Consider the following 13,057-nt stretch of genomic DNA (forward strand, 5'->3'; position numbering starts at 1 on the left):
TTCTAATCCAAGCACCAGGTGAACTCTGCCACGTGGTATTGCAGAGTTACTTCTGCCTGTTCAGATCCACAGTTATATAAAGGTACCTGTGAGTATTGTTGATAGCCACTGCCAGCAATGTTGTATCTGTGAGCTTCAAATAAACATGCTGTTGTACTGCTTTGGGGACCCGCTGTTCACTTCTCTCTGCAACTGTTATTTGTTTTGTGCAATGTCCATTTTTTACACTTTACCAGTATCTTTTTATGGCATGACTATTGTATCAGTATAACTTATTACATATGTTCTGAGACCTATTTATTTTTATTTTAAGTGGATATCTGGTCGGTGGGCTGTATAATGGCTGAACTTCTGACGGGTCGAACACTTTTTCCAGGTACAGACCGTATCCTTTCAAGTCTAGAATAAAAATCTATTTTGTCTATGCCTTCCTCAATCTTACTATGATTCTAGCTCAACAGATAGCAGTGCAAGCATCGGATTGCACAAGGTCAACACATGAAAAGGCTGACATGAGTTTCTGGGGGGGGGGCACTAGAGCACATGGATCCCAAGTGTAACGCTTCTTTCCCAATCTTAAGTCCATGTTGATGTGTTGACAAAGTACAAAGATGATACAAATATTGAAAAGCTCATATCGACCGTTTAGACATTTTGCTTGTTGCCCGTTTTCAGTCTCGACCTTGTGCAAATCGCCCATATGGTGTTGACCTATTCACTGTCAACCTACAGTATCATCTGGATTCTGCAATGACAGTATTATGTAATATGAAACTTATGTTACTGAAAACTATCCTTAACAAATAAGTCATGAACATTTTCTCAGACCGGTTAAGGCATTTTTGCCCAGTTTATAGTTCTAATAGATCCTTATAGTACAATGCTGTCTGACAAATACAGCTCTAAAAGTGTAGTTTTTGTTTTCTTAAATGCATAGTCCACAATGCACTTTTCCACTTCTAGACTATCTGCAATCCACTATACAAGCCTTTCGCTACGTTAAATTATATTAAATCTTAATATTCTTATTCTGTCCAGAACATGTGACTTATCTAAGCTGTTCTGTAGGGCCACCATGTTATCTGTTAACCCTTTGAGTTCCAATTGAATTTGAAAATATATGCGAATTATACTCACCGATAATTCCTTTTCTTCCTAGAGATCCCATGGCAGCCATGACAGTGGGAGACGGGACTTTTTTTCAGGGACCGCCCACCTTGGGTGCTCCTCCCTTCTCCCTGTGTCTTTCAAGTGTCTCCGTAATAAGGTCCCTGAAAAACACTGATGCATAACACAAAGGGAGGGAAACAAATGGCTGCCATGGAATCTCTAGGAAGAAAAGGAATTATTGGTGAGTATAATTCGTATATTTCTTCTATGGTCCCCATGGCAGCCATAACAGTGGGACACATACCCAAACTGGACAACAAAAATGTGAGGGAGCCAAAATGAATGCAAAATATATAAATTTATTATTTAGAGGAGATTATTTTATGGATAATGCCTCTTGTAATACATGACTCCCAAAGTAGGCTGTAGACACATTTAAGGCATAATGATTGGTAAAGGTATGGACCGAGGACCACATTGCTGCTTGACAAATTCCGTCACAGATGCTTTAGCCCTTCTAGCCCAAGATGTGGACACTGCCCGGGTTGAATGTGCCTTAATGACTGGAGGTGGAACTTTACCATTGTGCTTATAGGTAAATTCATTCACCTCTCCAATCCATCGTGAAATGGTTTGTTTTGCTGGGGCCAACCCTCTCCTTGGCCCTTCAGGAATAATAAATAGATGATCTGACTTTTTCCATTCCTTTGTTCTACCAATGTATATTGAAACTGCTCGTACCATGTCTAACATGTGGCAAGCTCTTTGTTCCTCATCTATTGGATTAGGGAAGAAGCTTGGTAACGAGATCTCCGGATTTAAGGTGAAACGCAAATATGACTTTTAGGCATAAAGTCTCGATGAGTTCTTAAGATGACTCTATCATGAAAGATTATCAGATAAGGTTCCTTTATCCAGAGCGCTTGTATTTTACTCACCCTCCTGGCTGATGTAATTGCCACTAGAAATAAGACTTTCCATGTGAGAAACTTAAAAGCAATGTCCTCCATTGGCTCAAAGGGTTGTTGCATCAAAACTTTGAGTACTAAATTCAAGTCCCACGGAGCAACCAGAGATTTTATGGATAGATTTTTTGATAGCTCTGCAGAATTTCTTCCCAAGTTTCTCTTCTGCCAGTTGTCTATCTAACAAAACACTAAGGGCCTTATTCTAGTTTACTGTTTCTGCTAAAATCCTTCTTAGATGGACAAAACCATGTGCACTGCAGGGGGGCAGATATAAAATGTGCAGAGAGAATTACATTTGGGTTAGCGAGGTCTAGGAGCACTTCCGCCTATCGCGTCTCAGTCCCCGGCAGCTCCCTGCACCACTCTGACCAGGGACACATGAGAATGCCCCACCGGAGACATGTCACATGCCGCTGACCGCCGGATCCACAGAGAATTCACTGGCACATAGAAAAATGGAGGTAAATTGCGGAAAATACACTCTACAGGATTAATGTTGTTACACATGCTGCTGGGTTACTAACAGGTGATTTACTGGCACTGAGCCCAGCATGCACCATAACATATGTATACATACATACTGCCATTAGTGTAGGAGGCAGGATTCTGCAAGGCCACAGTCCTCCACACTCTTCTTCTTCCCGGGGTGCCACCCCCATCAGCTTCTGCTGAATACTGAGGTAACTCTGCTTTAAAATAAACATAAAGCCCTGCCTGTCCTATCTAGACGGAGACAGGAGAAAGACACAGGTAGAAGGGAGGAGTAAGCCATTATCCCCAAGGTGGGATTAAAGTCCTGTCTAATCTGGTAAAAGGAGGGGAATATCCCACTGTCATGGCTGCCATGACGATCGTAGAAGAAAGCATAGTAACCTAGTAATTAAGGTTGAAAGATGGAGCCCCTCATTCAGGTGTGGATCGTATTGTCAACACTTTTGGGTCGACATGGGTGAAGGTCGACAAATGCGTTAGGTCGACATGGGTTTTTTCACGCTAGCAATTTTAGCGTATATTTTGTGCATCTCTCACATGTTAGCAGTGAAACAGTTAACACATTCATCCTCTTATATAGGTTTCAAGTATGCCTCCAGGGATTAAGTTGCATTTAATTTATTTGAGGCATAATAACATACATAGGGGGGTATGCAATCTGCGCTCACGGGTGTCGATATCCGCCGATAGCCGTTGTCCTGGCCCTTTTGCGGTCATATCGACAGCATAATGACAGACGGAATTCAATATCCCGCCTGCCGATGGGCGCAAAGGGGTCGTGGCCGCGAAAACAGCCTAGGATTGTCGATCTGCGGCCCGGATAACAACAATTCATGGCATTTATCGGCAGAACGAGCCTGACAGCTTCTAAAGTCTGGCCCATTCTGCCGTGATCCCGCATCAATGCTGTCGCTAATGACCGCATTGAATAGGGGGTCGCCGCTATTTCCCACGTCGGAAATAGCGGCGGCACATTGCATACCCCCCATAGCAGTTTAGGTTGAAAGAAGAGTTAGGTCCATCAAGATCAACCTTTTACAGAACTCCTTAGGGCAGCGGTTCTGAACCTCAGTCCTCAGGACCCCCAACAGTGCACATTTTCCAGGTCTACACAGAGAATCACAGGTGAATTCATTAGCTCCACCTGTGGATCTTTTAAAATGTGTCAGCTGTGCACCTGCTGGGTGACCTGGAAAATGTTTAGTGTTGGGGGTCCTGAGGACTGAGGTTGAGAACCACTGCCTTAGAGAGTGTTGTCTAGATGTTAAATCCCCTTTTGATTTTTTTCTTTTTGATACCACTTTGGTCTAATATTTATCGGTTCTACCCCTGGATGTTTTTATCCAATAAATACTTGTCCAACCTTAGTTAAAATGTATTTATTGTGTCTGTCGACACCATTTCTGCAAGAGCGTTCCATACTTTTAATGCCCTGACCTATAAAAAACAGCCTTTCCTTTGGAGGGTACAAAATCTTCTCTCCTACAGCCTGAGTCCATGTCCATGTGTCCTAGTCTCTGACTTTAAAGTTAATAGGGAGTCCATTGGGGGATGCTGGGTACCCTTTAAGGCAGGCATGTCCAAACTGCGGCCCTCCAGCTGTTGTGAAACTACACATCCCAGCATAACTTGTCATAGTTTTAGCATTCCCTAATGGAAAAACTGTGGCAATACATGATGGGACTTGTCGTTTCACAACATCTGGAGGGCCATAGTTTGGACATGCTTTAAGGTCTTCTTAGTTGTTTTCCTAGTTCACCAGGATCAGCAGTACACCACAGTTTTCCCAGTGTCCCACACAGTGCAAAGCATTCAAACAGTATAGACTTCCTTTTTATCTCACTACATCTAATTAATAGAAATAACACCTTTCACATCGCAAATGCCAGGTCGAATCTGGTATTTGCACATCGATCCATCCCGGAGCGACCTGGCATTTGCAAGATATATCTCCCACAGCGATCCGGCAATAAGCAGGGCCGCTGACATCACCGGGGGGGTGAGGGAAGAGGAGGCAGCAGCACTTGGAGTTGACGCTGCCTTTTCCCTATAGTGGGAAGGGGCATCCGTTCAAACTGCCCAACAACCCGGGTCCGACCTGGTAAAACCCTTATTTTAACTCTGGTCGGATTGCCACGTTGCTGGGCGCTGGATTTTTCATAAGGCTCTTTCACACCGCAGAGTGACCTGGGTCAGACTTGAGTTATTTGTGTGGTGTGAAAGGGGTGTTCTCTGTCCTGACACTCACTTGCTTCTGTCTTTCTTTCTCTCCCTCCCTGACATTCCCCTAAACTGGCCATACATCTACAGATGGATTGTCAGATTGGGCTGGTTGAAACAAAAACCTGGTAGTATCTGAATGGCGGTTTGGCCATTTTTCGGCATTGCAAAGCAAATAGTCAACTGTCATTTTCTCTCATCCATTACCAGGATTTTGTTCCATCCAGCCCAATCTGATCCGTAGATGTATGGCTGGCTTTACTCCTGCGTGCCACTCCTTCCTCTTTCGCAATCTGACACCCTCTCTCTCTTGCACCTTTCTCTCATTCCCTCTTTTTCCATGAAGCCAGCCCCCTCCCTGACTACCCCTCTCTTTTTTTTTTTTTTTTTTTGCTGTCTCTTTCCGTGACACCCTCTTTGTCTCACTCCACTCACTTTTGCTTCTGCCCTCCTAAGAGGTATTGCAGTGACAATAGTGGGTGGGCTCAGAAGCATAATATGGGATAGGACCCCTTTTATAAAGTTAGGTGTCACCAGCACCAATAATTAATTTTTCATTAAGCGTGATCACTGGGATTATAGCAAATTGTTATTTCCTATGTTATCATACTCCTCACAGTGACTGAACATTAATTAAAGAAATGCAAATACACTTCAGGTTTTTCTCATATTATGCATTATGCCAAAAACAATATACTCTATGTGGCTATTTCTGGTAAATCAGCATTGATACAAATGCTGCAGGACTTGTATAGCAAATAATTTGCATCAGTAACTGTTTTTATTTAGTGCAAACAAAGGGTTGTCTATGGATTGTAAAATTAATAGGTTAATTAAAAAATGTAATATTGAAAATAAAAAAACTAAATGTACTACCTTTGTCTCAACTGAATAACATTTTTACCCTGTAGTAAATAATTCTGTTCTAAATCAGTTTAATTGGTATGTAACTTGTTAAATCAGCCTGATTTCTGCTTGGTCCATGCATTTTGCCATGTGGCTGATTTTCACCTTTGCAAACCCTTGTTGCACTACAAGTTGTACAGATTTAAATTGTGCAGAGAGATTCAAATTTGAGCATGACAAAACTAAAATGTCAATTGCAATGCAAAAAGCTGTTGAGCATTTTTACGCTACATGCAAAAGTAGTTAGGATTTACCCAACAAGGAAAAAATGACCCAACTGCATTGGGGCATGGTTTGTCTAATTGCTTATGTTCCTTTGGTACAAATCACCCCCATATGTGTGTGAACAACCTAAATTCAGATCCTGGCACTATACCCCTTTCACAACAGAAATGCAGGGACCAACCCGGGAATTACATTTCTGGGACATGAAGGGATATTCCCAGGTTGGCTCCTGTTTACACATGCTTTTAAAGCAGGGACATTCCGGGTTGGCACCTTTCATACTGTTACCTGTCATGACCCTGCATTTCTATGAGAATGTCATTAGAAATTTTCTTTTTTAGGCCCCCAAAGATGGTCATTAGAGAGTGGCAGAGATGGAGGGCAGGCCTTTGCAGACTTTCAGGGGTTAAATAGCACTGCTGGGGTCTGTTGTGCTACAGAGCTTGCACAGTGTCTTCCTGCACGCTGTGTGATACCTCTAAGCATCTCCGGAAATCCACAACATGAAGTTGCCCTCTATAGCCCATCAGCAGAGGCAACACTGGAAGAAGGAGGGACATGTCCCTGCACCTTTCATACCAACCCTGGTAGCAACCATGGTTGAAATCCCCGGGCATCAGTCCCTGGATTTTGGCCCTGGACCCTTTCACACCAGCACTAGTCCAGGGTTGTTCCAGGGACCAACCCAGGAATTTGGGCTGGTGTGAAAGGGGTATTTTTAGGCAATAGTGATCTGCTGTTCATCCCAAATTTTTTCATTGGTGAAGATTTTATGGCTGGTCATTTTCTCAGACCAGCTTAAATATGTGTTTGTAATAAAGGGATGTGTAACCTTAAAGTAGGAAACGCCTCCTGATGCAGTTTATCTGGGAGATGCCTCCAGAAATGAACAGTTTGAGACTGGTGAGTTTTGTAGTACTTTATTTATAAGTCATAGAAAACAACAAACATGATGTCTTAACCAGGTAAGGGCCAGATTTTATGTTGATGTTTTATCCCTTGCCTCATGTGGAACAGAAAGGTCAGTACAATATGTTGTCTATGTGTTTATGGAGACTTGAATCCTTGCCTTACAAACTTTTGCTGCTTATAACCGCAAAAGAATTGTCTGCCACATGCACTGCCTTTACTTTTGGTCTATGAATGAATGATGTGTCCTGGTGTTCCTCTATATTATTTTGTGTGGTGTTATCATTCTTTCTTGTGGTCTTTGGTGTAATCCATCTTTGCTCCATTTTCAACCATCTACTTTTTTTTATTTGACGATAACTGTTCCCATCTTTTGTGTCTACTCTCAATCTGATACAGAGGGCAGCTCATCACTATTCCTGTCTGATTTGTGGCAACTGCCTCAATTGTCACACATTTTCCTTCATAGTCTACATGTAGATATTGATCAATTGAAGCTCATTTTGAGGTTGGTCGGAACCCCTGAGCCTGAGCTCCTGCAGAAAATTTCCTCGGAGGCTGTGAGTCTGTGTTTGGTGTGTCACAAATATTAAAATGTGTCACAATTTTTTTGTAAGCATTCAGTGCACCATTGGCTTCCATGTTGAGTATTTATGAAACATTTGGTGAATTATAATCTTTTGTAGAAATTAAAGGGTTCACTATTATACACTGTATACATTTCACACAAATGAAGGGAAATAAAGGTAGCACTTCAACATTTTAGAATATCAATTAACTCTGTCTGACACACAAAAAATAACCTCACACATTTGCGCTGCCAGTCATTGCTTCTCAAAGGTTCTTGAGAACTTTTCTGTGTATAGTATACATTTGTAACTCTTTCTTAAAAACATTGCAGTGTTAGTTACTGCAAAATGTTTTTTTTCTAGAAGTATGTTGAGAATATGAGCATCCCTCCTAATAAGATTGCATATAACATATCTGCATGCACATCATTCCTCCCTTAATTCATGCCATTATCAAAGTGGGGACAATCATAAACCTTAAATATGTTGTGAACAGTGATACATACAGTATGCATAATTCATGTTTGGTCCAGAAGGCCTGATTCTGAGTTGAGAATATAATCTTTGACTGTAGTCTGTTCACAGGCCTACACAAATAGCACTTGCAATTTTTACACTTGATTATCATACCTCCCAACTGTCCCGCTTTTTGCGGTAACGTCACGTTTTTGGGGATGTTCCCTCGGCGGGGGCAGGGGATCAGTTGGGAGTCCCATCTATTACTATTGTAGCCGCGTCTATTACTGCAACCACAGGGGCTGTGGGCAAGGGTAGCAGCTCACAGAGCCGCTATCCATGCCCCCACAGCAGCGAAAAGGGGACCTGGTCTCATTAGATCATTAGAGTGCCACATGTATAGGCCACACCTCCTTGCTAGACTACGCCCCCAAAATTTTGGGCGTGCACAGTGTCCATCTTTCTGCCTCTCCCAATGTTAGGAGGTATGGAAAATATAATTATTTTTTTTAGAGTAGAGAATTATGCTGATAAAACTGTTAATGGTGACCATAAAGACCATAGAATAAAAAAAACACTTTTCACAACATCTTCAAGTTTCATGATCACACCCCTTTATAATTTTGCTGCATTTGGGAACTGCTTGTGTGTATGACTGTGCTAATTAATGTGTTTTTTTCAGCAGAAAAGCCAGTTTGTGCAGCTGTAGCTATGTTTATGCATGGGGTATTTAGATTAAAGTGCTTTAGCATGCTTCATTAAAATATTGGGTATTTTCATGCAGTACAGTTTTTATTACTTTTAACCTATGCATGTAACCTTTAACACATACTTTGCAAGTTACAATGAGCTATGGAAATTATTAAAATTGGGTTGCACTTTTGCATCAGTGCACAGTATTTTGCATATAAAGCCCTTGACAAGGCTCATTAGATATTAATCAGCTGCAGCAGATTATGCGCCTGACTGGAACGCCTCCATTTTATCTGATTAACAGGATGCCTAGCCATGAGGTGAGAGGCTTCGGGTTATCCTAGTAATTTTAGAGTGTGACCGTTACTAATGATGTGGAATGTTTTTGATGTGATCTCCTTTATAATGAACAGCGTCTATTGCAGCATTTACTTTTGCTATGAATATATATGTTAATAATATGTACAGAATATGAAGTTTGAAGAAATTGAGCTGCAACATGTTCTGGAGTATGTTTAAGATCATCCCAAAATTATTTTAAAGAATTAAACATTAAAGAATTAATTTTTTTGTGGTATCAATAAGTTAAACACGTTTGTAGTGATGTAGTGTAGCATGACCCGAGTTATGTTTCACACTGGAGGCTCCCTGGGTCGAAACTAGGAATAACCCTGGTAGTGTCAAGTGTCCAGGCCTCAGCAATCTGTGAAAGCGGTGTAAGCTTCCAAGAATTATTTTTAATTGTGAGGGAGGACTTGTTCTCTGCTTCCTCTTTGGACCACCAGAGACAATGGGGCAGATGTATTATAGCGGCGCTTAATGGGCCGATATAATACTTCCTGCTTCGCCTCATTAGCGAGGCGAAGCAGGAAGGGACATCGACAAGATGTATTAACATCTTGTCTGCCAAAGCAGGGAAGCGCTAACTCCCCCTCCGGCGATGTCCCCTCCTGGAGATAGCGCATCAGTTTACACTGTCCCGGCTCGACTGGGCATGCACGGGATCTCGCTGCTCACGCGAGATCCCCAGTGCAGCCCACAGCTAACAGCAGGGACAGTGCTGTCCCTGCTGTTTAGATGCTACCCCTTCACCCCCATAAAGACCCTTCATACATCTGCCCCATTGTTTGCAATGGGGATGCTGCTAAACAGGTGGCATGTGGAGGATGGAGCCTTTCCCTGTTTTTTTTCCCCCAATATTTTGAGCCACATTCTTAGGTTGCCCGCCCTCTTCCTATCAAATGCTGGGCAGATATTTAACAGCTTTGTCAAATGGCCTTCCAGAGAGAGACACATTACTCCTGCTTTCCCCTATACCTTACAGCTGGGTTTTGGGATATAGTTGAGACAAATCTTTTTGTGATGGAGTTGGAAGTTACAGATGTAGCCACGCTCATCATTGTCGCGATTCAGCCGCTCATGAGTTTTTTGTTTTTTTTGTGAGTTGCATGCATTTTCCAAACCTAACAGAATTCAAGAGGTAGGGAGCACAGTGTGCAGAATCTTGGAGGCAGTAATGGGAGGAAGTAATCAGTTGGCAAAAGAGGCATTATTTATTTGTGTGGCGAAGAGGGCCGATGAGAGTGTAGAGATAAGATCATAAATGTAAATGGGAGAGGAATCGATATGAGTGTGTGTGAGAAGCTTAAATTGGATTCAAAATGGAAAGGGCAGTTACTGTAGGACTTGTCATGCAGTATGTTTGGAGAGGAAGATGAGCTGGGTAACAGTACTGACGATAGCTTGGAGTGTTTATCAAGAAGGTCAGATAGCTTACAGTAGTCCAGTCTAGAGATGACAAATGTATGACATTTTAGTAGCGTTCAGGGTGATAAATATAAATAATGAAATTGGCAGGTGTGTGGGATACTGAATGTGTGGTTTGGAGGAGGGGCCAGAATCAAGGATAGCTCCAAAATATCATAGGGCTAGAAGAGAAAGTAGTGCACTCAATAGATAGTGAGATTCTGGGAGGGGAGGATATACAGGAGGGTGGGAACGATGATCATATAGGCTTAAGAAAGCTCTAGAACCTTCAAGAAGAGATAGCAATACACAGCTGGAGATAAAAATTAGGAAGAGGGGAAGAAATCAGGGGAGGAGAGGTAGATTTCAGTATCACAAGCATAGAAATGATATTGAAATCCGAAAGAGTGAATTAGCTCATAAAACGTATAGAGAGAATAAAGGGTTTGTCAAAGAACAGAAAGAAATGGGGGAGGGGGGGTATTATTAGAGGAAGTGCAAGGCAGTTGGGGGCATAAAAGGAGACAGAGTGAGCCGTCTAGATGTAGAAGGACAGCCAGGAGGGGGTCAGTGTTACGCAGACCATGTGGAGCAAAGGATTTGCAGGTGGAGAGGGTAGTCCACTGTGTCAAGATCAAAGAGGTCAAGTAGAAAAGACAGTAGTGGCCTTTCAATATAACAGCATGGACATCATAGACTTTTGTGAGGGGTGTTTCAATGGAGTAGAGGGGATGGAAGCCAGACTGAAAATTGGTCATGGAGAGTGTGGGATGAAAGAGTCAGTAAGGCATTTGTTAGTTTCAGACCTGATCGCAAAGCTGCTTTTTTTTTTTTAGCAAATTGTCAAAACCATGTTGCACTGCAGGTGAGGCAAAAGTATCGTGCAGAGAAAGATCAGGTGAGTTATACAGGTTAAAAAACCAGTGGAAACAGCGTATTTTAGCATCTGTGTGATTTTATTATTTTTTTATATAAATTTTATTAATGAGAATTCATGAATACAGAGAAAAAGGGTACTTATGTATTATCTGGGCTCCCATGTTAAATGCACCCCATTTTTTCATACCCCTACTATCCAACTACGCATGGAGTTGATTTTATATAGTGTGGCGAGCGCAGCAAGCCCCGCGAGGGGACGCGGTCTCATAAGAAAAACGGGAGCCCAGATATTACAGAAGTACCAGAAAAAGCATTACAAGAAAACCTGCGAACAGGTTTCATAATAAATAGAAAACTATCTATATATGTGTAAAATCAACAGTGAGATGTCATGAATACAGAGAAAATACAGAGAAAAAGTTCACAAAAAAAGTTGATTCAAAATAAAAAGAAAATTTTCTATATATGTGTACAGTCACCATTTAATATAGACAACTCTTTTATAGAGTAATATTATTTATAGAAGAATTGAGTAGTAGTAAATGAAAAGAAAAATTATAGAAGAAAGGAAGATAAAGGAAAGAGAAAGAATATAAAGAGGGTAAAAGGGAACTAGGTAGGATGGGAATAGGAAAAGGGAACCAACCCGGCTGGAAATGGAAACCATCAGAAGGTAAGCGATATAAATATTGAAAGGAAATCTGTGTGATTATTCAAGCTCGGCAATACATGATTGCAGAAGGCTAAATCCCAAAACACTACTGTGACTTGTCCCCTGGATATAGCACATGTGGTCCTTTTGCATGCGATGCATCACATTATTTATAATGAAAAAGCTGTAGACTAGGAGAAACAGACAGCAAGAATAGAGCAAGCAACGCTGATGTTTAGATTGACATTGGGTTGATTTAATATAAAAAAAAATATATATTTATTTAATGAAAACCTATATTATACACATTGATCTAAAGTGCCAAGTATACAATGAAAATTAAATTGAATACAAAGGTATATGGTAAATAATTGAATATGATCCTTGACAGGGCAATGGTTATTGCAGTGTCTGTTATACAGGTGACACCCAGTCTATTCTTAGCAGCAGCTTAGAGGAACTCTCATATTCAGGTGCCAACCTCACTTGGCCTTTTTTTGGCCATCCTCCCTACAGTAGGAGAAAATAGTCCTATTCATGTTCTTTGAACAGTTTATCATTGCACCAGTCATCTTGGTAAAGATTGATGTCCGGTTCTGTGAGTAATGTAGTCTTTTTTTTTTTTTTTTTTCGGTGAAGAAGTGAAGTTTCTTTGAGTAGTGTTTCGGTAAGTGAGGGGTAGATGTATTTTCCGGTGATATGGAGGAGAACGGCTATCCGCGCACGTTATGTGCACTGATGCCGCTTCTCCCCCATGTAAGAAGCAGCCACTGTTCGGTAAATGACAGGGGCGCTGCTATCTATTGATAGCAGATCAATATGCAGGACAAATGTATGAACGGTCAGCAGCACTGACTGTTCTGCCCCCTGCTGCTATCGACTTCGACAGCTGCAGGTGGGGATGCCCTATCCCCACAGCAGGGAAAGCGCACTACCTGCTGCTGGCTACGGGCTGTGCAGGAGATCTCGTGAGTAGCAAGATCTCATGCATGTCCAGTGAGCCGCCTGGGCAGGCAGAGACGGCACATCAGTCTGAAGTGATGCGCTGTCAGGGGGACATCGCCAGGGAAGGGAGTTTGTGTTCCCCCGCTTCGGCGGGCAAGAAGTTTATACATCTTCTTGGTGTCCCGTCTTGCTTTGTCTCTCTAATGAAGTGTTATAGCGGCATGATAAGCGCTGCTATAATAAATCTACCCCGGTTGGCAGTATTTACAGTTGTGGAGGGAAACAGC

General features: G+C 41.9%; 1 protein-coding gene across 2 annotated transcripts in view; it reads left to right on the forward strand.

Annotated features, from left to right (window-relative positions):
• The window catches only part of LOC146060190 (mitogen-activated protein kinase 14), a 96,055-nt gene that overhangs the window by 64,785 nt on the left and 18,213 nt on the right, over nucleotides 1-13,057 (forward strand). Inside the window, exons 8-9 of one of the 2 annotated variants that reach the window (XM_083173150.1) lie at nucleotides 314-385; nucleotides 7,311-7,390. In XM_083173150.1, coding sequence (XP_083029276.1) covers nucleotides 314-385; nucleotides 7,311-7,390 — 152 coding nt within the window. Of the gene's footprint in view, nucleotides 1-313; nucleotides 386-7,310; nucleotides 7,391-8,788; nucleotides 8,869-13,057 lie in introns of both variants that reach the window. The other variant, XM_083173151.1, reaches the window with a different exon arrangement.

This window comes from Crinia signifera, chromosome 2 (genome assembly GCF_055691185.1).
Source record: "Crinia signifera chromosome 2, ASM5569118v1, whole genome shotgun sequence".
NCBI classification, from domain to species: Eukaryota; Metazoa; Chordata; class Amphibia; order Anura; family Myobatrachidae; genus Crinia; species Crinia signifera.